At 48.1% G+C, this 27649-nt stretch overlaps 1 protein-coding gene across 6 annotated transcripts in view; it reads right to left on the bottom strand.

Annotated features, from left to right (window-relative positions):
* tmem63bb (transmembrane protein 63Bb) overlaps nucleotides 1–27649 on the bottom strand; it is a 35336-nt gene that overhangs the window by 7232 nt on the left and 455 nt on the right. The window contains exons 1-20 of one of the 6 annotated variants that reach the window (XM_085355328.1): nucleotides 26192–26732; nucleotides 23231–23289; nucleotides 22968–23029; nucleotides 13949–14170; nucleotides 9792–9871; nucleotides 7675–7713; nucleotides 5947–6037; nucleotides 5297–5334; nucleotides 5009–5151; nucleotides 4274–4325; nucleotides 4041–4149; nucleotides 3893–3963; nucleotides 3474–3554; nucleotides 2197–2320; nucleotides 1682–1815; nucleotides 1321–1458; nucleotides 1081–1234; nucleotides 805–911; nucleotides 210–296; nucleotides 61–126 (exon numbers count right to left, since the gene is read on the bottom strand). In XM_085355328.1, coding sequence (XP_085211454.1) covers nucleotides 61–126; nucleotides 210–296; nucleotides 805–911; nucleotides 1081–1234; nucleotides 1321–1458; nucleotides 1682–1815; nucleotides 2197–2320; nucleotides 3474–3554; nucleotides 3893–3963; nucleotides 4041–4149; nucleotides 4274–4325; nucleotides 5009–5151; nucleotides 5297–5334; nucleotides 5947–6037; nucleotides 7675–7713; nucleotides 9792–9871; nucleotides 13949–14170; nucleotides 22968–23029; nucleotides 23231–23289; nucleotides 26192–26205 — 1871 coding nt within the window. In that variant the 5' untranslated portion in view covers nucleotides 26206–26732. Of the gene's footprint in view, nucleotides 1–60; nucleotides 127–209; nucleotides 297–804; nucleotides 912–1080; nucleotides 1235–1320; nucleotides 1459–1681; nucleotides 1816–2196; nucleotides 2321–3473; nucleotides 3555–3892; nucleotides 3964–4040; nucleotides 4150–4273; nucleotides 4326–5008; nucleotides 5152–5296; nucleotides 5335–5946; nucleotides 6038–7674; nucleotides 7714–9791; nucleotides 9872–13948; nucleotides 14171–21142; nucleotides 22044–22967; nucleotides 23030–23230; nucleotides 23290–26191; nucleotides 26733–27649 lie in introns of those variants that run through there. The other 5 variants (XM_085355331.1, XM_085355330.1, XM_085355325.1 and 2 more) reach the window with 5 other exon arrangements.

Below are 27649 nucleotides of genomic sequence, written 5' to 3'. Positions count from 1 at the left end.
TGGTTTTCAGTGAGCGGTAACAACCGTCAAACTGTAGGCTGGAAACAAAACATAACTCACTCAAATCGGACTTTAGCATCAGCCAGGAACTTCCTGTCAAAGAGCCAGCGGAAGAAAACGTCCAGACTGGAAAGCACAGACAGAAACGCTTTAGTAGAGGTCAAAGGTCAGTCAGGTTTCACACTCTTTAGAGCCACAAGATCTGTTACCTGCTGAGGCCGAGAGATGGCAACAACAGAACCATGAAGATCAGGAAGGTGTAACACTTATGCATGGTTGTCCTGTTTTCTCCAGACCTGCACACACCGACAGGTGAAACAGAAACTGTGAGATGGACGGAACCAGGAGCAAACCACGGGCAAACGGGGACAAAGCGTGGGCAAACGGGGACAAAGCGTGGGCAAACGGGGACAAAGCGTGGGCAAACGGGGACAAAGCGTGTGCAAACGGGGACAAAGCGTGGGCAAACGGGGACAAAGCGTGGGCAAACGGGGACAAAGCGTGGGCAAACGGGGACAAAGCGTGGGCAAACGGGGACAAAGCGTGGGCAAACGGGGACAAAAAAAAAAAAAAAGAAAAGAAAAGAAAAATGGGATGAAGCGTGCCCAATAACGCAGGGGATAAAAAACAAAACATGGCAAACACTGAGGTCAGATACAAGCGTCACTCGACTTTAATCATCACTGGGACTCTACAGGAAATGACTTTAAATGGGACCTTCGACTTATTTATTTCTAGTTTCACGGTGTGTGCTACTCTCACAAATAACAAAGTGATGAAGAGCAGCAGTGGAAGCAGCTGTACCTGGTCCAGTGAGCCTCGAAGAAAGCAGAGTAGTAGACGATGGTTGGCAGCAGAGCAGAGAAAGCCCAGAGCAGCAGGGTGGGGAAGAACTGAGTGACGATGGGGTTCTGTTCAAGAAACCAAGAAAAACAATTCATCCGACCAAACATCCACCCAATCAACCCAAACCATTCACCAACAAGCATTGATCCAAGCACCCAACAGACAGAGAGCACAGAGTCAGAGCTGAAGGAATCGGCCTGAAGCCGGACTATACACCTGCTTCACGCTTCTTACATTCAGATACTCGACGGGCTTGGTGACGTTGAACTTGTCCATGGTGGAAATGATGATTGCGGGCGTGGTGAGGAAGAAGAGCAGAATGAAGAGGATGCAGTTGATGACAAAACAACGGATCCACCAGGAGATCCCGCCCAGTGAAAGGTGTTCCCTACAGGAAGGAACACAGAGTCAGCTGATCTCAAAGGGCGCATTTATTTGTCCAAAGTTTCAGGTGGGCGGAGCGTGCGGACATACCAGCGGACATTCTGTGGGTCGGGTGCGTACGAAACACTCCAGTTATGAACGTGAAGAACCTCGCTGAACTGAGAGGAACGTGGCTCCTGACGACATCGACACCCCTGAACCTGACAGGCGTTAAAGTCCTTCAAAATGCTGAGAAAAGAAGAGCCGTGAGCAGAGGTGAGGTCGAAGACATGACAAGGATTCGAATGTGAGGGGTGTGGCTAACGTGAGGTGGAGGCAGGTGGGACATTTCGTTAGAGAAAACTATAAAAACCATAAAATATTTAACGATCGCCAAATGAGAAGTTTCTGAGGAGAAAAATAGGGGGAGGAGTCTGAGACAGATAAAGAGGAAGTGAAGCGAGTGGCTTACATGGCAGTCATGGCCTCATTCTGGAAGGTGACAAAGGCCATGCCCAGAGGCTTGGTGTGGACCTTTTCCTTCTCCTTCCTGTACTCCTCCTTGAGTTTGGCCTCCCTCTTGGTGTAGTAGCTGACCGCCTCCTCCTGCAGACCACAGAAAAGCATCAACAAACTGCCACCTGACATGCTAACATTAGCACGTTAGCATTTGAATTATGTGGGTAAAGCTTGGCGATGTCGTGACGACTTGCAGGACAGGTGAAGTAACCCTGAAGTCCAGCGTGCTGCTCCTGGACTCATCATTCTGAGTACCAGCTCGCCATTTTCTGTATTGGCGGCATTTTAACAACGGAAACACCACAACATAACGCAGAGACATGCGACGCAGGACAAAATCATTGCACAGTTGATGAACTGAAGGGAATGTGCAGAAACGTCGCTGTATAATGAGCCCAGCTAGCTAGTTAGCAGCTGCTGATGTGACCGCGCACGGTTCTGCCATGGGGGCGATGTCTTTGTTTTTACCTCCTCACAGCCAGCGATGGCGCAACAGCAGAGGTGTCCGCAGGGCTTGGGGTTGATCATGGTGGGAACGTGTTCTTTAGCCATCAGGTCGGTAAAAAACTTCTTGCTGCGCTCCGTCTTCTTCCTGCAAAACACGAATGAAGTCATCAGGTGACGACGTGGAGCACTTTCCTGCTCGTGTCAGATGCTTACTCCTCGGCGCACTTTAGCAATAACGATATTTGGAATGAATGTAGCTTGTTTGCAGCTCTGGAGGCCAGGATCACTGAATTGGAGACTGGGCTTCACACCCTCATAAAAACCCGTAGTTAGCCAGGCTCCTGTAGCCGGGGCAGCTGAAGGTAACGTAGGCCATGCTAGCTGACCAGACTTGAATTTCACATAAGGAGCAGTTTAGTTAATCAGAAGACAAACAGGTCTGGATAAACCTGCTAAAAGAAAAAAAAAGAAAAAAAGCTGTGTAGCGACAACAAGCAATGTGAATAAAAACAAACCTGGGTTAAAGTTGTCAGCAATGATTCAACTAAAGTCTGCAATTTGTTTTTCATTGGCTGTGGCTCTGCAGCACAGATCAAATCATCAGTCTTCATGTAAACACCTGTGATTGGTTGTGCAAAAGGTCAAAGGTCTGCTTGAATCAGTTTAGAGCAGCAAAAATTTTTCTTGGAAAACTTAAAAGAAAAAAGCTCCTATTTACAGTATTTTATTTTTCTGATCTCAGTCTCTCTTCCACAGCATGTCTTTATCCTGTCTTCCTTCTCTCACCCCAACCAATCACAGCAGATGGCCCCGCCCCTCCCTGAGCCTGGTTCTGCCGGAGGTTTCTTCCTGTTAAAAGGGAGTTTTTCCTTCCCACTGTTGCCAAAGTGCTGCTCATAGGGGGTCATATGATTGTTGGGTTTTTCTCTGTATCTATTATTGTAGGGTCTCCCTTACAATATAAAGCATGTTGGTGCTCTATAAATAAAATTGAATTGAAATGATTTGACTGCTGGAGATTTATCGGGTCCAACTGGTCGATGTGGAGTCAGAAACAAGGCTTCTGGAGCGGAGCTGAACATGACAGCAGTAATCTGTATTTAGATTACTGCAAGGTGGAAAAGACAGAATGCTTGTGAAGAGCTTGGAGATGTTCACACAGCTCAGGGGTCAAAACCAGCTGATCGATGCATTTCTACTTATAAACGTGATGCGTTCAGAGTCTCACATTTTCATGCATATGAATGATTACTGTGTGGGTGTGTGAGATTTTACTCCCAGCATGCACTGGGCCTCACCTTTCAGCGTTCAGAGCCATCAGTTTGGCCACGTTATAGCAGATCCGAGCCTCGAGCACCGTGCAGTTCTCGTACGCCTGCCTGCAGGACACAGAGGAGGCACACCACCATCAGAACAAGCGTTCGATTCCTGCACCCTCCCACAGCAGCGCTGCAGGACTCACAGCTCATAATCATCCTTCTTTATCTGATGCTGGGCCTCGTGCAGTGTCTGAAACAAGCTGCTTTAGCCCTGCCCCCTTTCACTTTCATCTGACTGGCCATGTGCCCCAGATGACCATATTAGGGACATCCCTTCTGAATGAAACTGTGATAAGCTGAGTGTTCAGGGCAGACTCATGGGGGTTACACTCATCATCACAAACTCGGAGCAGGAGAACAGCTCCGTGCAGTCACTGACAGGAGAGCGTGGAACTTACTCAAAGTGCTGTTTGATCTGACTCTCCTCGGCATACTTGGAGATGCCGTTGATGAACAGAGTGCGTTTCACCTGCAAGACACAAAACTGGGATTACCGCACGGCTAAGCGCACAAATGCCGCGTCCTCAGAGTTCACGGACTTCCTACCAGGTCGTCCTCCTTGTAGTGCATCTTAGACGTGTGCCTCCTCATGCTGTAGACGGTCAGCAGCAGATACATGAAGGCAAACGTGGTGTGCAGCCAGAGCAGGTTCGTCCTGCAATGTAGCAAACCCCCAGATTACACCTCTCAACAGGAAGGTTCACAAGCTTTTACTCTGAAACATCTGCAGGAAACAACGCCGTGATTAACAAAGCAAAGAAGAAGATATGAAATCTCACCCAGACTTCAGGTTGGCTATCGTCGTGCGTCCGAAGCTGTAGGCGTTGTTTTCTGGAAGAAAGCAAAGGTCACATGAAGCCCGAGTGTGCACGAGTGCTTTTCCTAACATCAGCCATTGCATCACCAGATGTGTGCTGGTGGACTTCCAGTAGTCACGGTGTTTATAGTGGGAAAGCTTGAAGTGGAGCTTTATTGGCTTAAATGTCGTTGTGTTGCAAAGACAGAAATAAAACGCAGCGTCTGAGTCACTGAGCGACGTGTTTATTGATGGTTTCATATGCCCGACTCAGCGTGACTTCTTTAAAGCTTCGTCCACGGGTGTTTCTGAATCCTCGAAGGCCATTTCGCCGAGCGGACGCCCTCCATGTGCGTCTGACAGGAAGAGCTTTTATTGTTGACACCCCGCCCCTGGGTCAGCACAGGAAGTCATCATAGCCGCTTTCACCTCCTTACCTACCGCCTGTCACTATGACAAAACCACAGCACGTTTCTAACACGGCACTCGTACTACAGACCAGATGGGACCGAGTCTACCATTAGCCACAGTCTACAGGGCGCAGGGCGCCTACGCCTCTGACCCCACCCACTTTACCTTCTTTGGAGGGTGGTCCAGGTGTTCCTCGGCTGAGGAAAGCATCTTTACTGATAATTCGGACTAAAACATTCAGACAGAAGGCGAGAAGGCGGTGAGTGACACATCGAGACCCGAGACCCTCAGACCGAGTTGCTCTTACCCAGAAGGTCTCCAGAGAAGTTCACGGGCAGGACGATGCCGACCGAGAGGACGCCGACCACGACCAGAAGGCCGATGATGTGACGCTGGAAGGACAAGTAGTAAACGGCGTCTTCGCCACACTTCTCACGAATCTCCTCGTCTCTGCGGCAGAAACAGGAGGAGTCACGGTCTGTTCTTACACTGGGAAATCTGAGCGTCTGTGATGAGTTCACAGTCTGTGGTAACGATGGGACAGTGGAGCTTTCGGTCTGACCGTGAAAGCGAGAAGCCGTTTCCTCATACTCACTTTATTCTGAAGATGGCCGTCAGCCACGAGCAGAAACCCTGAAACACAAACAGGAAGAAGACGACAGCTTTACAGCAAGCGAAACGACAGTGAAAGCCCCGACTGTGCCTGGGATTCCTCATCCTCACAAGCCGCAGGTGTGCAGGCGAGGCCAGTGGGCGGGGCCTCAGCTAACCGTTAGCGGTCGCAGCTCAAAGTACCCAGAGCTGCCGAGCTGAACAATGGCCGATGGATTAGGAACACAGATCACAGACGTACTCTGTGTCCTGCTTTAACCCTGTCACGCATGAATTAAATTCTGACTGAGGTTGTCATAATTCATCCGTGACAAGGTTAAATAACAATAATTACAAAGAAACACGTCAAACATCTGTAGTAACATTAAATGACCAGCAGGTGGCAGGTATGGAGGGACACATCAGTGTCCAACGTAGTGGTTTATGTGCAGGTACACCATCAACACTGACACGGATACAACAACAGCCTTTGAATAGCTGTCCACTGTGGTGGCCGCTATGATGACGCCAGATGATGATGATGTGTGTGCGTTTTGTGAGTTCTGCCCAGTTTGGATGAACTTTGACCCTCTGTCAGCTAACGGCTAACTGTGGCGGAGCAGGAAGAGGAGGGAGTGATGAAGGTGTTCTTACGTTGTCTCTCTGGTCGAAGTCAACAGAGCTGGAAACCGAGGTGAGGCGTTCATAGCGGTCGGGCGTCTCCGAGTGCATCGCCGAGGCAACACTGTGGACACAAACAGGAATGTTAGTATGGGGCCCTCTGACCTTTGACCTCTGTGTGTGACAGCTGGTAAGACTCCAGAGTTCCTTTGAAAATGAGTTTCGAGACACTAAACACAGACGACGGTTCACCAAGCACAAACCTGGATCGGCACACCCGCGGCGACCCCGCTCGCTCGATCGCAGTGACCCCGCGCGCTCGACTGAGCAGCGACCCCGCTGTGGTGGCGACCCCGCTCGCTCGATCGCGGCGACCCTTCACTGGGTTCAAATTGACGGATTTGGGAGAAACGGCTTAGAGCCAAACCGTCGGCTCAGCTGGAAACGCAAATAAAGATCTGAGTCACGTCTATCCAACAAAAGCTCTGTGGCGGTCGGTACAGCAGGAACTTCAAGCTTCAAACCGCTCAGGAACCGGACTTGATCCACCGGACCTGCTACCTCACGTCTTTAACGGTTTCTACGTGTTTCTGCCTCCACTGTCACAGTTTGCAGGTTAAGGACTAAACAGCAGAGTCGGGGGGAAAGTTCAGCGATCTGAAGTCTGTAAACGGCGTTACAAAAATCCAGCCGACAGAAGGAAACGCACAGAGGACGACGGCGCCATTTATACTAGGACAGGAAGTAAAACTGAATACAGAACAGGGACAACTAACAAAGTAAAACAGGAACTAAGCGACAATAACTCGGGAACGTCAGACACAAAAACCTGACACGGGGAAACACACAGGAGGAATGTGAGGGAACTAACGCACTCGAACACGACAACAACACGAAACTAAGAGCCAAACGGAGAACAGCTGACATCACAACACACAAGAACTTCAGAGAGTCGGGGTCCAGAACTGCAGGACCACCACGTTTACACAAAGGTGGGAATCACCATGGCAACCAGTGACCCCAATAATGATCGGCTGTTCTGTAGTGCTGACATCTTTAACGTCGACTACGTTTGCTCTTACGTCTTCAGTTATTATCGTTTTAGCTGCCGACTCTGAGCGTGGGCGTGGCTACGGCACGTTGGGCTACTGAGTCATCTAGCTAGCACGTCACAGGGGTCCACATACGCGGGTAGCCGTTACCTTTTCACCGGCTCATAGTTATCTCTGTCGCGCCTTCGGCTGAGTTTGACACAAACATGGAGAGAAGCGTGGAGTGGTGTTAGCATCACAGCAGGTAGCATAATTAGCCATTTCAATGCTGTAAAAACACAGTGTTCATGTGCTGCGGAGGGCGATTAGTGCCTCACTGACACAGTTCAATGTGCCCCGTGGGAGAAATCTGATCCATCTCTTCTTAATAATATGGCGCATGGCAATGAACCATTTTGCCTAAATAGGAAGCCCACTTTGAGCCAAACAAACACAAACACAACAGGAGGATTAAAGTGTTGCAGTTCAACCAAGTGCCAAGCAGTTCAAATGTTATGTTTTTATAATTAAACGCTTAAATGTAGCGAGCAGGCTGCTGCGGATAGATCTGTGCAGTCTGTTGGCACTAATAACCTTCCATACAGAAACCCAAACAAGCACAGACTGAAATGCAGAAAAGAGGTGTTAGTGCACCAACCAGAGAGCCCGTTAATCAAACCAGAGGAGGTTAGCAGACAAACCAAACAGGGAGGAAGCAACAACAACATACTATTCCCGCTCCTCCAGGTCGCTGAAACGCTTCTTCAGTCTTCGGGAGAGGAAACAGAAAATAACAAGGAGGTGATGCCAGTGAGAGGGAAACAACCCTGATCAGGTCACACAGCAGGAGCGCATCACGCCCACCACCGCGTTTACACATGGACGCTCAAAGATAGACGCAGCCGCCATGATGTCACTGCGAAGCCTCGGGCTGAAGCTTTCTGCTAACGCCGCCTAATCTTACTGCTAAAACACGCTGTTAACCAATGAGCATCGAGTCAACCAATCAAGGAAGAGTCCCGCTGAGTCGGAGGCTCAGTTTCTTCTATATAGTCAGACTTTTTCCCCAACCAGCGTCGCCACCTGCTGGATATTAGTGAGAACGCAGATTTAAGGAGGCTTCACCTGTCAGATCTTGGAGGCTACGTCCATCTTTAATACTGTCGGTGTTTGTTGGGGGTAGACATGTTACTTGAACCGTGTTTTTACTTGTTCATTGTTAAGTCAAATTGTTAAATGTGTCATTGTGTTTCTTAAATTTGTAAGTCTGAGTGCAAATCTATAGGATCAAGACATTCCTTTGTCTCCGACCACCTCTCCAGCCACTCAGGGGGAGGTTTTACTGCAGATGCATCCTATCTGACAGATCTGTTTCTTGTGTGGTCGGCTTCCTGCCCTTCTGTGGCTTCACTGTGTTGTGCACGGTGAACCAATACAGGAAGTGAACCATATATTGGGTGTGGGGGAGATTACCATTTTGTGACTAAGGATGTTGTTAGAAACAGTTGGAAGTCAGGCACGCATGCACACACACACGTTCTTGCACATGCATACAGATGTTTACACACACACACACGTTCTTGCACATGCATACAGATGTTCACACACACACACGTTCTTGCACATGCATACAGATGTTCACACACACACACACACACACTCTTGCACATGCATACAGATGTTTACACACACACACACACACACTCTTGCACATGCATACAGATGTTTACACACACACACACGTTCTTGCACATGCATACAGATGTTTACACACACACACACGTTCTTGCACATGCATACAGATGTTTACACACACACACACACACACACACACGTTCTTGCACATGCATACAGATGTTTACACACACACACACACACACGCTCTTGCACATGCATACAGATGTTTACACACACACACACTCTTGCACATGCATACAGATGTTTACACACACACACTCTTGCACATGCATACAGATGTTTACACACACACACACTCTTGCACATGCATACAGATGTTTACACACACACACACTCTTGCACATGCATACAGATGTTTACACACACACACACTCTTGCACATGCATACAGATGTTTACACACACACACACTCTTGCACATGCATACAGATGTTTACACACACACACTCTTGCACATGCATACAGATGTTTACACACACACTCTTGCACATGCATACAGATGTTTACACACACACACACACACACACACACACACACACACACACACACACAGTGCCTTGTCTTAGAACCATCTGGGGGTTTACGGTGGGAGGTGCTTTTGCTGTGATGTGTATTGTGTAAACTGTTTTCCCAATAAAAGGCAGCAAGCGGAGGCCGGATTTGGGGTCAGTCTGGATTCAGAGTGCTTCCTGAGACACTGGCCGGGGCCTCCCTTGCAGCAAGTAAAAGATGTTCGTCTTGTTTTTGTCGTTAATGAGAATACGTTTCTAAACCAGCGGGTCCTGTGGAAGCGCAGACCCAACATTCATATTCAAATGTGGCTTTAAAGCAGCCAAACTGTGTGTGAGCGCCTCCTGTCTGCAGAGCTTCACTGATTCTCGGGTTAATATAACAGCTCACTGATTTCAATGTAGGAAACCTAAAAACAGACAGATTCTAAACTGTCTTTGGTTCACACATCAGAACGATCCATCTCTCAGCTTCCAATTCTTCCTGTCTCACCTCAGGCCTGCACATGTTTATTCGTCACACAAAAAAAAGACTCAGCTTCCTGGACGTCTCCGGCACCCCGTGTGACGGATTAAGCCCGTGAAGCTGTGGTCCAGCTCTGTGATGAAGAACCTTTACAGACTGATTAACCTTCATTTACCTGTCAGCGTCGGTGACCAGCGCCAGGCGGCCATAATCCCACGCAACCTTCCGTAAAATGGAAAAGACGAAGAGGAGCACCTGAGGAGGAAGAGGAAGGAAAAATGGTAAATGGCCTGTATTTGTATAGCGCTTTACTTAGTCCCTAAGGACCCCAAAACACTTTATACCACATCCACACATTCACACACTGGTGATGGCAGCTACACTATCCACTCTGCCATAGCTCGGCTACAGACTCAGCACCCGAGTGCCTTTATTGTGATCTCGGGTGACTTCAACCATGTATCACTGGACAATACACTACCAACATTCAAACAATATGTGGACTGTCCCACCAGGGGAGAGAAAACTTTAGACTTACTGTATGCTAACGTCAAGGATGCATACAGCTCCTCCTCCCTCCCCCCACTTGGTAGGTCAGATCATAACCTGATTCACCTCACCCCCCGCTATGTGCCAATTGTGAGGAGGGAACCTGTGACCACCAGGACTGTTAGGAGGTGGTCAGAGGAGGCAATAGCGGAACTACAGGGCTGTTTCGAGGTGACCGACTGGGAAACACTCTGTGAGCCTCACGCCGAGGACATCAATGGGCTTACTGAGTGTATCACAGACTACATAACTTTCTGCACCGACTCCATTGTTCCAGCTCAGACTGTTCATTGTTACCCAAATAACAAGCCGTGGGTGACTAAGGACATCAAAGCCCTCCTCAACAACAAGAAGAGGGCTTTCAGAGGGGGCAACAAAGAGGAGGTGAGGAAGGTCCAGGTGTTACTAAAGGACAAGATCAGAGAGGCTAAGGACAATTACAGGAGGAAGCTGGAGTGGAAACTCCAGCAGAACAGCATGAGAGAGGTGTGGAGGGGCATGAAGACCATCACTGGATTCAGGCCAACCAACAGCAGGGGAGCTGAGGGAGGTGAGAATAGAGCCGACGAGTTGAATCTGTTTTTCAATAGATTCGACACCACAGTGTCTGCTCCCACCCCCACAACCTCACCTGCAGTCAGCCTGGAATCCAGAGCCACACCACTGTGCCAGCCTCTCTCTTCACATGAGTCTTCTGATGACTCTGTGGTGGTTGGATGCATCAGCAGGGATGATGAGACAGAGTACCGGGCTGTGGTCGACTCCTTTGTCACGTGGTGTGAGCAGAATCATCTGCAGCTCAACGTGGCAAAGACCAAGGAACTGATCGTGGACTTCAGGAAGACCAGGAAACACTTGACCCCTGTTTCAATCCAGGGGGTCAGTGTTGACATTGTGGAGGACTATAAATACCTTGGAGTACACATTGACAATAAACTGGACTGGGCTAAAAACACCACAGCACTTTACAGGAAGGGCCAGAGTCGTCTCTATTTTTTGAGGCGACTGAGGTCCTTCAACATCTGCCGGAAAATGCTGAGGATTTTCTATGAGTCTGTTGTGGCCAGTGCGATCCTCTATGCTGTTGCATGCTGGGGGAGCAGGCTGAGGGTCGCAGATGCCAACAGACTTAATAAACTGATCCGTAAGGCCAGCAATGTTGTGGGGATGGAGCTGGACTCCCTCAAGGTGGTGTCGGAGAGGCGGATGCTGTCCAAGATAAAGACAATGTTGGATAACACCTCCCACCCACTCCATGACATGTTGGTCAGTCACAGGAGCTCGTTCAGTGAGAGACTGAGATTACCCATGATGCACCACTGAACGACACAGGACATCATTCCTGCCTGTGGCTCCCTGTACAACGCATCCACCTAACACACTGTTTGCTGCTACAGCTACACATGTTTCTTTTCCAACTATTTATTTATGAGTGACTTATGTATGTATGTATATATATGTATATATTGTACTATTCTTAGTTAGTGTATTGTCTGTCTTGTCTTAATGTTGGTTTAAAATGGAGCACTGTAACAAAAAATAATTTCCCCAGGGATCAATAAAGTATTCTGATTCTGATTCTGATTGTAGCCACAGCCGCCCTGTGGCGCACTGACAGAGGCGAGGCTGCTGGACACTGGCGCCACCGGGCCCTCTGACCACCACCAGTAGGCAACGGGTGAAGTGTCTTTCCCAAGGACACAACGACCGAGACTGTCGGAGCCGGGGCTCGAACCGGCAACCTTCCGATTACAAGACGAACTCCCAACTCTTGAGCCACGAAATTTCCGGGGAAAAAAAAGCAGAAATTTCACATCAGTGAACACAAGGAAAGCGGCGGGGCCAGACGGCATCACCGGCCGTCTGCTGCGCTGACCAGCTAGCAGGTGTGTTCACTTACATCTTCAACGAGTCCCTGGCGAAGTCTGTGGTCCCCACATGCTTCAAAAGATCCATCATCATCCCTGTGCCCAAGAACAGCAAACCCTCATCCCTGAACGATTACCGGCCAGTTGCACTGACCTCGGTAGTAATGAAGGTGTTTGAGAGGCTGCTGAAGAACATCATCTCCTCCTCCATCCCAGACACCACAGATCCACTGCAGTTCGCCTACAGATCCAACAGATCCACAGAGGATGCCATCGCCCACGTCCTACACACCACTCTCAGCCACGTGGACAAGAAACAGGGTAACTATGTGCGAATGCTGTTTGTTGATTACAGTTCAGCGTTTAACACAATAGTGCCCTGCAGACTGTTCACAAAGCTGAGGGATCTGGGACTTAACAGCCGTCTGTGTGCATGGGTGTTGGACTTCCTCACTGGCAGAACTCAGGTGGTGAGGGTGGGCAGGTGCTTCTCCAACAGCATCACCATCAACACAGGAGCACCTCAGGGATGTGTCCTCTCGCCACTGCTCTACTCCCTCTACACTTCAGACTGTGTGGCCACCCATGGCTCCAACACCATTGTGAAGTTTGCTGACGACACAGTGGTGTTGGGTGCCATCTCCAACAACGATGAGGCGGCCTACATGGATGAAGTGAAGAATCTGGCATCGTGGTGCCAGGACAACCACCTCCAGCTGAACGTCAGCAAGACCAAGGAGCTGGTGGTGGACTTCAGAAGGAGTCAGCACAGAGACTACAAGCCCATCATCATCAATGGAGCTCCAGTGGAGAGGGTGCAGTCCTTCAAGTATCTTGGTGTCCACATCTCCTCAGACCTGACATGGGCTGCCCACATTCAGGTCCAGACCAAAAAGGCTAGGCAGCGCCTGTATCACCTACGACAACTGAGGAAGTTCAGGGTCTCTCCAAAGATCCTCAGGATTTTCTATACAGGCGCTGTGGAGAGCATCCTCACACAGAACATGACATCGTGGTTCGGGAACAGCTGTGTGAAGGACCAAAAAGCTCTCCAGAGAGTGATCCGTACAGCAGAACGCTGCTGCAGGATTGCTCTCCCCCCGCTTCAGGACACCTACACCAGGAGATGCCGGACTAGAGCAGCGCAGATACTGAAGGACCCGTCCCATCCTGGCAACAAACTGTTCCAACTTCTGCAATCTGGTAGAAGGTTCCGCATCTTCCGGGCAAGGACAGAGAGACTCAAGAGGAGCTTCTATCCCCAAGCCATCCGTGCCCTAAACACACACACCCGCCCTCTCACATCATCTATAATTGACTGAGACAGGACTCTTCCAGACACTAAACCAAGGCACAATGTACATTTCAATTCCTTTAATTTTAAATATGTTTATATTGTCTATCCTGTAAAATAGTCAGATGTCTATTCATATTAATGTACAGAATTCACCTGCTTGCTGCTACTACTGCACATTCACCCAGTGTATATACTATATGTATGTATGTATATATATATATATATATATATATATATATATATATATATATATATATATATATATAAATAAAAATAATGTTCTTCCTCTACACCCCCCCCCAGTTTTTTTGCACATGTCGAGGAGCGTGTCAGGTTACATTTCACTGTGTGTTATACTTGTATAACTATGCATGTGACAAATAAAGAACCTTGAACATCAGACTTCTAACGGAAAAATCCTGCATGCTGCTCTCAGTTAGAGTTCAAAGGTCACTGACACCACCATGTCAGGAAGCCCTCCAGCTGATCTGTGATGTTCACACACTTTGGATGACAGTGTTCTGTCACGTGTGAGCGTGTGTGTTCACGCCTAACGCCAGTGATGCGAGGACAAAAAGGGAGGCGTGTTTATCCTCAGTGTCTGCGGCGGCAACTCACCAGGAAGCACATGAAGTCGAGGGCGAGCACGGTGGGCACGCCGCCGAAGGGCAGCCCCTGCAGCACGGTGCTGCGGATGCGGGCCGAGTAACAGTAGTCTTTGTACTCGCCGTCGCCATCGGCCGAGCAGTTCTCCTGACCGCTGCACGCGTGGCTGCTGGTAATCGCCATGGTAACGATCAGGGCTCTGAGCATGCTCACTGCCACATCCTCGCAGAGAACCTGAGGGAGAAAAGAGAAGAGATGTGAAACGCTTGCTCTCATGAGGGAGGAGGAGCCACATGACCGCCTGAGATGAGACGGTTGACCTGCATGCGAGCATGCTCAGTACGGACCGTCAGATCTAACAGCTGTTTTAACACACGGTAAACAAATCTGACCTCTGGTAAACTCGGTGGGATTTTATTCATTCAGCTTTCAGAGGACCGCCTCACGCCACCACCAGGGGACCGCCCTCTCCCCTTCCTCGGCACCCTCTGCACACAGACCTCCATCTTCAGAGGTTTTCGGGTCACTCTGTGGTGGTTGGATGAGTCAGAGTACCCGTGATGTCACGTGATGCAACGACTCAGACTGATCACAAGCTCAGTAATGTTGTGGGGGCGGAGCTGGAAACCCTTAGGGTGGTGTCAGAGAGGCGGATGTTGTCCAAGATAAGTACAATGGTGGACAACACCTCACCCCCACTCCGTGAGGTGCTGGCCAGTCACAGACATTACCCATAATGCACCTCTGAACGACACAGGAAGCCCTTCCTGCCTGTACGCCTCCACTCGATGCACAGCACACGGTGCAGCGGTTACAGCCTGTTTGATATTTCGTGTGTGTGATGTACTCGGACTTTTATAACGAGCTGTCTGTTATAATTTGTATTATTTACAGTAGTTTGGTTGTTACCGTGACCACAGAAGGTTAAAGTATCAGGAGCTCTCTGCAGGCCGACCTCATGATGGAGTCCTCCTCCGTCACTTCACCTGCACTGATCCTGGACCAGCTAATGGGATTTTAAGCTTTTATCCGTCGGGCCTCGTTTCCACACGTGCACAAACGTTTCTGTGAAAGGTTCACACGAGTCTCTGCTGATCACAGTTATGTCACTGAGCCAGCGACAGCCCGAGATCGGAAATCTGCTCTGTTACCGTGTCCCGATGAGATCAGCAGCAGTGGTTCAACGGGCTGAACACACACACACACACACACACACACACACACGTTTAAACTCATTAAAGCTTCAAACGGAGGAAGTGACACGGCTCGGTGTCCTCCTTCACACATTACAGCTGTTGGAGCAGAGTCAGACACTGGGAGCAAAAAACATTTCAGCCAGAAAAATCAAGAAGTGATGCTGCAGGTGACCGCAGGTGTGTGTCGCTCACACACACACACACTCACACACACCCACTCGTATTTACTCATCATTACCTTCAGCACACTGACGAGAGAAGCTGGCAGAGCTCACTACATTTCCCAGCATGCCCCAGCAGCGTCACAGCTTAGCCTACTGATCCCGTTGCTATGGTTACCTTGACTGCAGTCCTGGCCTAGATTTTACGGCTCAATGAGGGCGCTGTCGCTGATGATGTCACAGTTACATCACAGAGCTGGGAAACAAAGGCGGGCCAGCGTGATTTCACTGCTGACCTGGAAACGGTCTGCTGTGAGGGGCGGGACGAGTCACATCCAATCAGAGGCCCCATTACAAACAGCGAGCTCCAGCAGAGACGCGTCGAGGTCCTCGGACAGGACTGAAACTCGTTTCATCCGGTACCCCTCACTCAGACCCAGGCCAGGGCTGACCCAGGGGCGGGGTGTCGACAATAAAAGCTCTTCCTGTCAGGTGACCTGGGTCAGAGGAAGCCGGGTCTGACCGGGCGACCTCAGACACGCTCAGGTCAAAGTGAAGTAAAAGCAGACGAGTCTAAATGAGCGTTAGTGCCACTGAACCGGGAATCTGAACGTGCTTCACGCACACATGAGAGCACCTGATGAGTCAGAGCAGCTTTCCCCCTCAGCGGCTCCTGATGCTCCCGAACAGGATGTAACAGGAAGTCCTCAGAAAAGACAAACAGGAGGAACTCTGAGTCGACTTTCCAGGAGAAAGACTTAAAATCGAGTCCCCGCCCTAAAAGTGCACCTCTGAGAACATTTTCATGACAATTCATCCAGAAGGTTCTGAAATAAACTGAACCAATCACACGGCATCTTTTCCAGAGCTTTCCAACTTCCTGTCCACCGCGCCTGACGTTTACAACCCCAAAGACGGGCGTAGAACAACAACACGTTAAAGGCAGTAAAACGCTCCACACTGCTGCGCTCCCAGCCTGAGTAACGCACGCCGCTTCAGTCCGAAGAGCTGAGCACGCACGGATGTGTCTGCAGCGTGATCAGCTGTGATTGGCTGTGAATGTGTTTTTAGTGCACACTCTGCTTCCAGGACGAGTTTCCGAGTTTTCCCTGAGACCCTCTGCTCCGGCTTGGATCAGATCCAGAACCTGCAGTGACATCTGCAGCCTGCAGGAGGCGCTGGCTCTGCTGCTGCTCTGAGCGCGTGCGGTGACGGTCTGATCTGGAAAATTCCTCCGGTGCAGCGTCACTCAGAGACCCCCCTCCCTCCCTCCCTCCCTCCTCTCTGTTGCCATGGTGATGCAGCAGCAGCATGACTCATCTGAAGCCTCCATCAGAGCTGCAGTGCAGAAGACATCCACCCAAAAACACCACCTCTGCCTCCACCCGCCGGGGTAAAACAGCTCCTGCATCAGACCTGATTACAGCCAATCCTGTGGGTCTGTCCCCCCACCATCCTCCTCCAGCTGTGTGTGTGTGTGGGGGGGTCGACTCTGGTCTCTCACACACACACACACACGTTGGTTTTCTATCCTCACAGGTGCGCTGTCACGTTCTGTCTCCTGTTTAGTTTCAGTCTGACGGCGTCCTCGCGCTCACATTTCACCCTCAGGTGCACCAGGCGTGCTCTGATGCTTTTTTTACAGAGCTACAAAAACAAGGAGAGCACGAATATTATGGGCTGCATCATAGCTTCAATAACACAAAGGAATTCTGTGTCATTGAAGCTGTGATGGTCCACTCGTGTGAGCTCAGGCTGACGATGATGAAGGATGTGCGGCAGGTTTGGAGGTGCAGACACACACTGACCTCCAGCATCAGCTTCACACACACTCTGAGAGAGCGTTCCTGTTCATGTTATTCTGTCCACCCTCATTTCCCCTCACAGAGCCACAGGAGCAGACATGTAGCTGCAGACGTCTCCACGATGGAGAAAGGAAAGAAACATCTCACCTTCAGGTGACACGCTCAGGTGATAACGATATAAATCACAAAAATTTAACATTTTCTGTAAATTCCTGGAGTCGAGTGTTTTAACGATGCATGAAACGATACATTTTTAGACATAAGTTGTAACGGCGCCGTTTCTTTGTGAGTATTTATCACACGGCGTGCTGCGGGGAAAAGCCTGTTCTAACGTTTGAGTCTACGGTTTATTTTAGAGCACCTGGCCGCTCTTTTTTACTTCTCATCCATAAACACTCTGCATCTTTCATGTGATTCAGTTTATTTTGAAAAGTCTCAACAGGATCTTGAGCTTTATTGTGAAAGGTTTATGTGGAAAATAAACAAGCGGACACGCGATGGTCTTATCATCGTTGTTGCTAACGACGACGCATAAAAACAGGCGCTTGTGCGTCCGTAGTGTTTATATTAAATCTAAGAGAAAGAGAGAACTTTAAGAAATGAATAATAACTACAGGGACATCAGAACATGAAAAATATTACCGCAAACAGTTTATTTTGCGACACCACGAAACAAACGATAGATGTTTTTATATCGTTACATCGAAACGCCCTACAGTCTCTCAGGTTTATTCTTTATTTCTGTGTGAACCTGCCCGCTCCACCTGCCCGCTCCACCTGCCCGTCACTGTGCTCCCACTCATTGACAATATAGGATACTTCTATTCTATTCTAAAGAGGACCCGACCTCTGAGGAGGCGCTGCAGTTTTAACAGCGACGGTACGATTTTCACCTGCAGACAGGTGTGTGATGACGTCAGCGAGCAGACATTCCCGTGAGGCGCCGCAGAGTTGGAGCCACACGTTACCGAAGCACACGGCGGTCTGGTTCTCCAAAGGCGCCTCAGACTGGCGGGCAGCTCTGGTTTTACCCGGATCACAGTAACAGGTCCGAGTGGGTCACGGCCTCTGTCTTTAAACAGGAAGTCAGGCCTGGACAGGAAATATCAGTCAGCTGATTTTTGACCACGTCCTTTCTTCAAACTGTCCACAGGCAGGAAGTGACACGTTTTCCCTGACGTGATGCTTACCATTCATGAATTATTCCCTCTCATTCCAGTGTGCTTAGGCATAATCCTGCTTCTCTCCAACTCAACAACATCCACCCGACCATCCCGCCGGGCCGTAAAACAGCCGCCACGTCCTGGCGAGGCCCACAGACGGCCGTGAGTATCCCACAGACTGCACAACACTGTGATGTCACCCGCTAGCTTGTAGACTTGTGGCAGCCATGATCCCCGCCCACCCCATCCAATTAAAATCAGAATTAAATGGAAGCCATATTATTGGTCAGATGATGTCATTAACATACTCCGGCAGCTACAGCCACCTGTGTCACCATCCACCTGTCAGGCAGAGGCCCCGCCCCTGACAGAGCAAGCTTTAACATCATTTAAACAGCTTGAGTATCAGGATGTAAACGTGTTTATTTTAACATGGAGTCTATGAGGACGAACTCACTGCTGCCTCTGCTGGACGTCAGAGGAACTGCAGGTCACTGAGAGCTTCCTGCAGCTGAGACTTCAGAGGAACGCCCTGTGACCCCCACCTCACGGCCTGTGACTCGTCTATCAGGGCGAGATCAGAACTCGCCGGCGTCTGCGGCCCTCAGATAACAGCTGAGCACGTGCGTGGTTCAGATTAAGCTCCTATGGTTCAGAGGCTGACAGGAAGTGTTGCGCTCTCAGAGATCCTGCACTGGTGTCGTCTGTCGGGAGGTCGTCCACGCAGCAAAACAAGCGGCCCCACTGATCATGTGACGGCGTCTGGAAGCAGATGTTTTTCTGGGCAAATGATAAAAGTGAGCACGGTGAACCTGGAGGTATCAGGCTGCCGCAGAGCCCTCGGACCCCTGCGTGACATCACGGCGAGGCCCATCGGACCTGTCGACAACATCAACGGCCACCAGCAGAGCGCCCGACCTGGGAACCAATCAACTGCAAGCTGAGCGCACAGCAGCCCGTGACACCTGTGTGCTCCTCCCCTGTTCTGCCTGACCCTTCACAATAAGAGCAGGTGAAAAAAAAAAACATGCAGCAGAGCAGACAGGTGATGTTTCCACGGTAACCTGCTAACAGCCTGTGAAGTGTGACCTTCACTTTCTGCACACGTACGCCAAAACATTAAACACAGTTTCTGAGGACGCCTGAATGCCTCACAGCTGCAACTGAGCAACAAACACCTCCTCCTCCTGCTCCTCCTCTGGCCTCCTCCTGCTCCTCCTCTGGCCTCCTCCTGCTCCTCCAAAGTTTGTGGAGTCTGAACGCTGCAGCATCGTCTCCATTAGGGACGCGCCTACTCGTCGCTGTCACTGCTCGGTCCCAGACTCACTGGTCATTTAACCTCATCGGTAACATTTTAATCGATCCCCAAAGACGGTAAATTATTGTCGTAGATGCTACGCAGCCATCTGCCACCAGGTGGCGCATCATTGTTGAGAAACGCCATAAATCTGTAATCTAGTCCTGATTAGAACGAGATCGCAGGTACAAGTGGTGGAAATGAGCTTTCTTTGAACAAAGGACGAGCTCCTCCTTAGCGATAGGCCGAGGAGTCCTTATGGAGGTGCTCGGAGCAGAGCCGCTGCTCCTCCACATCGGAAGGAGACGGCTAAGGCTGCCGCCTCCTGGGTGAGGGGTCCTGACTGGGCTGGAGGAGGCGACAGGGAGGTCCGGGCTCACTGCTGACTTCAGACCAGCAGGAGGAAATAACTGGATGATTTATTGTTTAGTTATTTTAGCGCGCATCATTCATAAGTCAGCATTCATCAGTCTAACGTGTGATGTTGGTAACACAGCATCGTTACTGCAGGATGTGATTAAAATGCCTTTTTGATCTTTTAAGTTAACCTTTCTCAGATTGAACGTCGTATCTGAGTGTTTCTGAGTTTCAGACTCGTCGTTAGTCTAGTTTATGTTCCTCCCCTGACCTCCGTGCCTCAGCAGGAGGACTGTGGAGGGGTCCACGTAGTCAGCTCGCCAAGACCCGGCTGCTCCAGTCTGATGAACCACAAACACACGTGTTTCTGGAACTTTGGTTTCACCGCCACTTGTTCCTGAGCTGCTCAAACGCGCATGTTTCCTGAAACCTCACCAACTCCCCATCACTCTCCTCGGGAAGAAACAAGGAGAGGGGTTTATTCTTCCGGTCAGTCTGAAGAACACCTGGAACATCTGCACGGCCAACACTGAAGGCTGAAGTATTACCACATCAACACTGCAGTAACACTCAGGTCTGAAGGTTCAGACCAAACTGGGGGTTTTATTATTTGTGTTTGACTGTGAGGAGCAGGAGGAGCAGGAGGAGGTGCTCTCAGCACTTCATCAAACCTCTGCAGGCTATGTTCAAGCTCCTCTCTGCTTTCATAAAATGGGAGAAAATTCTGGAAGAGATGCCCCCGCAGCTTCCTCATCGAGCGGCCCATCATCCTCCTCCCGATCAGCACAAAGAGCCGGGCCTGCCCGATCGTCCGGAGGCTGATCGATTACCACATTTATTGATTGGTGGATATCGGGCCGTTGGCAGCAGCTCCTCCGGCGGACTGCGGCTCTCTGACCTCGTTTGTCTCCGGTTTGCGGCCCGGATGGAGCGGCGGGCCAGGTGCACCTGCAGTCCGGCCTCAGAGCCCCGCAGCTCCCGGACACAAAGCCCGAAACCAGGCTCTGAGCTCTGCCAGGGCCCCACCGGGACCGACGCCTGGCGTCCTCTGCGCACACGTTATATAACCACCTCCACCTCCTCCTCCTCCACCAGCACCACCCACCCCACCCCCAGACACCGAGCCGGATGGATGCTGTCCGGGCAGCAGCGGCCTGCGCGAGCCGCCCAGCACATCAAACAAAGCCGCCTCATGATCAATTATCCCGATTAGAACAAAGCCGGTACCTGCAGCTCGGCCTCCTCCTCCTGCTCCTCCTCTCCGCTCCTCTCAGGGTAGATTTCTCCGCAGGAAGCAGCACAGCCGTTAAATCCTCACAGATCCGCCGCTCCGGCCCTCCGCCGAGCCTTCATCCCGCAAACAGCTCAAAGCAGCCGAAGGAGCGGCTCCTCTCGCCGGGTCACAGCCACAGTCCCACCGCAGCAGCGCGCCTCTCCGCTGGCCTCACGGTCCGCTGACAGCCGCTGCTGCTCCGCCGGCTGTCGGTGCTAAAATGGAGGCGGTCTGTCCGGGAATAGAAACGGGAGGAGGAGGAGGAGGAGGAGGGGCGGCGCTTCCACTCGGCGCCGACAGAGGGCGACAACACCCGCCCTTCAAAATAAGAGCGCTCGCTGCTTTTATTTTTCAGACTTTTCTCTGGTTTCACTCACAGATAAAGACGAGAAACAAAACCTCAGCACAGCAAATATTACATTTATGAGACAGTGCAAGCAGATGTGTGAAGGAAAGAGAAACACCGACTCACAGCAGACCTCAGACCAGGGGCGACTCTAGGATCAGAGCTTTGGGGGTGCTGAGCACCCAGAGAGCTGCCCAGCCAGGCAAGATAAACCCGTCTCTGTCAGTCCCTGCATCCTTAAATGTTGTCCCGAGTTCCCTCTGACTGTCTCCTTGGTGCATTTAAGCCCCTGCTCCTCCCTGTCCTCATCGTCTGTTGTCTTCATCTCCGTTATCAGTCATCATAATTTTACCCTCTCAGTGCAAGTCTGCAAATTTCTTTGTTAAATCATAAGATTCTTAAATTCATCAAGTCTCTCTGTGCCTGGGTCCTCGTCACAAAACATGACATCACTGTTTTGTGCATTTTAACACAATTTAATCCCACATGTGTGAAAGAAAAGCAAAACACTTTTTTGAAAAGTCTGTAACAAAACCATCAAATCTGATCAAGGTTATTTAAATGCTGCAAAAGAAGAATGGATTGGAATAAAATAAATACATATCCTGACCTTAATTACTGGGAGAATAATGAATGATGCTCACAGTGAGTAAGAAGTAAACTGAGTGCATTTTTTGGACAGAGATTCACTTTTAAAGTGTGTGTGTAATATAATACAGACACATAAAAAACACTCCCAAAACAGAATAAATTATTACAAAATATTAATAAAAACTATAAAAATGGAGGCAACTTTGCCTGTGGTAGAATGAATAAAATGTATGAAAAAATCTTTACTGCAGATACTAATTTAATAATAATAATTTTGTGTTGTAAGATTTATGACTTTCATGCTTTGGTGCTTGGGACAGCTTGACCTTTTATCAGGTGGTCCACACTGTAAAAAGTGTGAGAAACACTGATAAGTGTGTGTGTGCTTTTGGAAAACATTTAAAGCTGCTGTACAGAATCTTTGAAACAAGCTTAAAACATTTGTAGAAACAGAGCATCTGCTTCTCTTTACAGCTGCTCACTCCACCAGGGCTGTTTGGCTCTTTCTGATAGTGAGCAAATGTGATGCACGTACTGCAGCAGTCATACAGACAACTGGACGGTCCAAAGGTTGGCCGACCTGTTACTGGCTGAGGTTTCAGTAGAGTTGTGGCTGAACCACATACAAATATATCATTAATTTTAATCTCCCCGATCAATGATAATGTTATGTTGGGATGTTGTTAAAGAGGGTCAAAATGTTTCAACCCAGTTTGTTTAGCAGACTCTGTACAGCAGCTTTAATACAGGGAGGACACAACTTCCAGACTGTGAGTAAAATCAGGTTTTTTCTCTTTGTCAGTTTAACAGTTTCTGCCTGTCACTGCTGTCTGTTTGCTTACCTGGTTCTTCCTGACCTCGTACTTTCTCCTCACGTTCCCTCTTTCCTCTCTCCCTCTTTGGACTGACAATCATACACAAATAGATTCAATTAGATAAAAAATTACATTAATATGAAAAAATTCTATTAAGATCACTAATAAAAAAAGTCCTCTCTCAGTGTACTTTCAGCCAAAAGGCAAAAAACCAAACCACGTGTACATCTGATAAAGGACATAAACATTGAAACACTGATCCAACATGATTCTTGATTTTACACTTTTACCTGATGTGGCTCCTTTTTTTGAAAAAAATTCCTCATATCCATTATGAACCTGGCTGTCTCTGTACACACACACACACACACACACACACACACACACACACACACACACACCAGGTGTTCTAAGGTTAATGGGCATTCAGTCAGTTAGCTAGTTAGTATTTCTAACAGGACAGTGGTAACAACAGCAGGCTACGGAGAATTTAAAGTCTTAGATTTTAAACAGGCTGTATACATTTCAATGGGAGCAACATGACGGTGAAATGTGGCTGATTTTACAACAGAGCAGGACGGATTGTAGGGCAGCAAACATTGTCAGGAAACACGTTTCCAACACTGCAGGTTACCTGGTGTAATGTTTTTCAGGTAAACAGAAACATGTTCTGACTCCTACCAACTATATAAAGAGTAACTGAAGGTTAAATGCAGCTAATATGTCCTGTTTTAAGCCAGGCACTTACACCTCCGCTCTGCTGCGTCTCAGCCACCATCGCTCTGGCAGCACAAGAGCCAGAGCAGGGGAGAGCTGGAACAAACCACTTTGGGAGGGGGGGGTTATCTATACTTTTGTTGTTAAAATGTTCCATCTCAAGTAAAGTACTGTATGTTTTTATATTTTTAGTAGTGTGTCACACAAACAGCAAATATTGTCAAAAAAGGAAGAAATCTTTGGGGGTGCTGTGATTCATTTTCAAAAATGGGCTAAAATCGCCCCTGCCTCAGACATATTTGTCACCATAAACATGAAATGGATAAAATCAAATCTTTATCTATTCGAACAATCATTAGTTAAGGATTAAATCTAAATAACAGTAAATTCTAGGAGATCTTCACATTTGACAGCAGAAGCATCCTGTACGACGCAGAGAGTCCTGGCGTCCTTCTCTTTATGCACCCCAGTATCTCCAGGGTCAAACTGACACTAGAAGGTGTCTGTATGAGTAACACTGAGCACTGCTGATTTTCTAGAAATCAGAATCAGAAAGACTTTATTTATCTCCAAGGGACACTTAAGGAAATAGCTAAAAATGCTAGAAACATTACAGTGTTGTTGTTTTTTTTGTTTGTTTGTTTGAAAATCTTTGAACTTCACATATTCCTGATATTTACAAGTTTATTTTTCAGGATTTCAAAAGAGACTTGAAGATTGTCCCGCTTCTACCTCCTTTTTGATTTACTGCATTCCCATCTAAGACCTTAGTGATGTGTTTGATGCAGGGTGACTGTTCAGGTCTGGGCTTCTTTAGTTTATACGGTGCAATGGCGTCCATAACTGAGGAGCAAGTATTGAACATGATGGTAAGGTCTTCAGTACTGAGATAATGTGTGTGTGTGCTGGGGGGACAAGTTATGGTCAGATTATAAACTTGAACACCGGATGACAACCGCAGGTCGAATGTACGGCCCAGTCTGTGAGATTATAGTCTTCCTTAAATATTGCTCCTGTGCCAGCCGCTCAAACAGGTATCAGCTTTGATCAGGGCTGGACTGGGGCAAAAAATCGTCCCGGGCATTTTGACTAGAGACCGGCCCACCAGGTATTATAGGAAAAACCATGAAGCCTTTGAATGAAAACAAACGCTGTTGTCACAGGCAGGGCCGTGCAGAGAGGTTTAAAGGGGCGGGTGCTCAAAGTTAAAAAGGGGCACATCGAACCAGGCTGAATAACAACAACACACATTCCTCAAGAATCTAATATGGGATTGCATCATAATATATCACTGCTGTGAGGCGAAGCAAACGGAGCCTGATGGGTACAATGTTGCTGTTGAGGGGCTTCTGCTGCTCCTGCTGCTGATAGTGCTGGAGGGCTGTGCTGATCTGAGACTGTAGACAGTAAAAAGTCCACAGGAGAGATGGGAGCTGATTAAACAAGTGTCATGAGATAATAACAAAATGCAAAGATTGGTGACAGCGCTTGGAACCATAAGGCAACAAAAACTGTGAGAAATAATTTAGGCTCTGCCTGTGAATCACTCTTTGCTTCTCTTCTTCCTTCCATCCCATCATTTCATATATCACTCTCCACTTGCTGTCTATCTGAGAACAAGGCACAACTTGCTATTGCAATAAACTATAATCTAATTATCCACACCTAACAACTCTTGCACTTAATCTAAAATAAAATGATGACAGAAAAATGTTATAGCCCTGCCTTTAGTAGCCTCACACAGCTCCTGCTGTTTCCTCCTCATGTCCTTACCAGCCATGTCTGCACAATGTTATATCATGAGTAAATCCATCTAAATAAAACACACACATGCACACACACACAGTGACATTTTAGACCTTCTTCAGAATACTGTATATACTATGGGCATCACGGTGCTGATCCAGAATCCTTACATTATTATTTATTACTAGAGCTACAATAATAAAGCAATGAGGAGGGGGAAGTAATAAATATGAAATAATGTCATTATGATGATTCCATTTGTTTCACTATCCACTCTGTGCAGGGCAAAGCTTATTACATGTTTAAACTGTAGAGATACAATCATTTTACTGCTGTAAAATCCAACTTTTGTCTTATTTAAAATATAAATCTAATATAATCTGCTTCTTAATGTATGTTCTTTAAAATACAGCGTGTGTTTTTAATATATTATAATTATAATAATGCATAATTATGTGGACATGCATATTAGATCGTTTTTTAGTGAAATATAATCCCTCCAGAAAGGCAGGAAAAGCCCGGAAACTTACTTTCAAACTAAATATGTTCCCTGAAACGGTGACAGAGCTACAGACCCATGACAGCCTTACACAGGTAGCCAGCAGCTGTGACCAGCACTACCTGTGCAGTTAATAAAAGGACAGGTAATGTTTGTCGCGCTGTTGCACACACAGCACGCTCGTTTGTTTCAGTTCGTCAGTTGCAACAAGACATCTTACCAACGTGTACGTAATAAGCTGATACTCCTGTGTGCTACACACTACAGTGTGCGCTGTACACCTACTTACTGGTTGTGTCGCATCAGTCTGTGTCTCTGAGTTAACTCGCGTTTCTCTACAGCTCCGGACCGCAAAATATGCGCGTGCTCTTTGTGAGCTCGTTCCCGGCTCGTAACCAGCGCGTTCTGCCGTCAAGGGCGATCATTGGTTAAATGTGATCATGTGACTGATGCAAGCCAGATCCTTTTATTTAGCAAAACTGTGATTAATAGTTAAATATTATTGTTGAGGGGCACAGACAGGACTCCGCTTTTTTAAAAAGTTGCCTCAACAAACGGGCACTTTGGGCACCCATCAGGAAAGGGGCGGGTGCTCAAGCCCCCCCTGCACGTGCCTGGTCACAGTGATGTACGCTGTCTTGTTGGTATATGTATCAGTCTAATAAACTTAGACCTACACCATCCTGCCTATTCTGGTATTCTAAACAGTACCTGAAAGTAGACTGTTGGTCGAGTTAACCTGAACTATCTACAACACATGGTGAAAACCTGAAATTAAGACAGAGAAGACTAGAGGTGAGACATGATCATTACTGATTACTGATGACAGATTTAGATATATTTTCATAAACCATTCATTTTCCACATCAATAAACAGCATGGCAGGGCAAAATATTCTTTCTAACATCTAACACTTTTTGATGGCATTTTACACACAGCACTGGTACAGTATCTAGAAAATGTGAGAAAATACTGGCATCATATACAGTACTTAGCTACTTCTGAAGAAATTATGATGGGACCCTCAAAAAAATTACCATGTACAATGTATGATTTCTATACATTTTATATCAGATGAAAACGTTTGTTGTAAGATTCTGATTATTATTTATTAAAAGCGAGAAATTTTAAATGGAAAATAAGAAAGAAAAGTATTTCTTTGTGCCCCCCTCTCCCTGTTAATGCCCTACCTGGCCCCCTGGCAACACTTTGCTAGACCCGCCCCTGCACAGTTACCAGCTGTCAGCTGCTTAGAAAAGGATACTGGTGTTATTTGTCTCTCAGAAACAGCTCATAACTTCAACTCATCCATGTCACCTAAAAGGTAAACCTGTTTCTCCATCACCTGTTCAGCTCTGAGGATTCAGTAAGGACATCTCCTGGTTTCATCTTCATGTTTCCCTCTCACCACATATCCAAACCCACATCATGACCAGCAGCTTTACAGCTGTGGCTCCAGCAAACATCAGCTGATACTAGAAATTAATATTAAATAAATTCTAACAACAGCTGATCAAGCTTAAACGTGCTGCTGTTGTTTAAGCGCAACATCCGCTGGTTTCCTCTTTCTGGCGCAAAGTGAGCGATAAATAAACAAGAGAGAAAAGCCGATCAGCTGATCATTGATCAGTTTCATGATTGAAGTAGAAATGGGAGAGGGAGGGGGAGAATGAGAGAAGAAGAGGCAGCTGTGCAGCAAAGACAGAATAAATCCAGACAAACTGTGTTTCTTTTCACACCAAACGCG

Source organism: Diplotaxodon limnothrissa, linkage group LG6 (assembly GCF_057381915.1).
Source record: "Diplotaxodon limnothrissa isolate DT_005_m linkage group LG6, D_limnothrissa_male_GT1.1, whole genome shotgun sequence".
Classification (NCBI taxonomy): Eukaryota; Metazoa; Chordata; class Actinopteri; order Cichliformes; family Cichlidae; genus Diplotaxodon; species Diplotaxodon limnothrissa.
The sequence above is the reverse complement of the archived record's forward strand: the minus strand, read 5'-3'. Positions and strand labels throughout refer to the sequence as shown.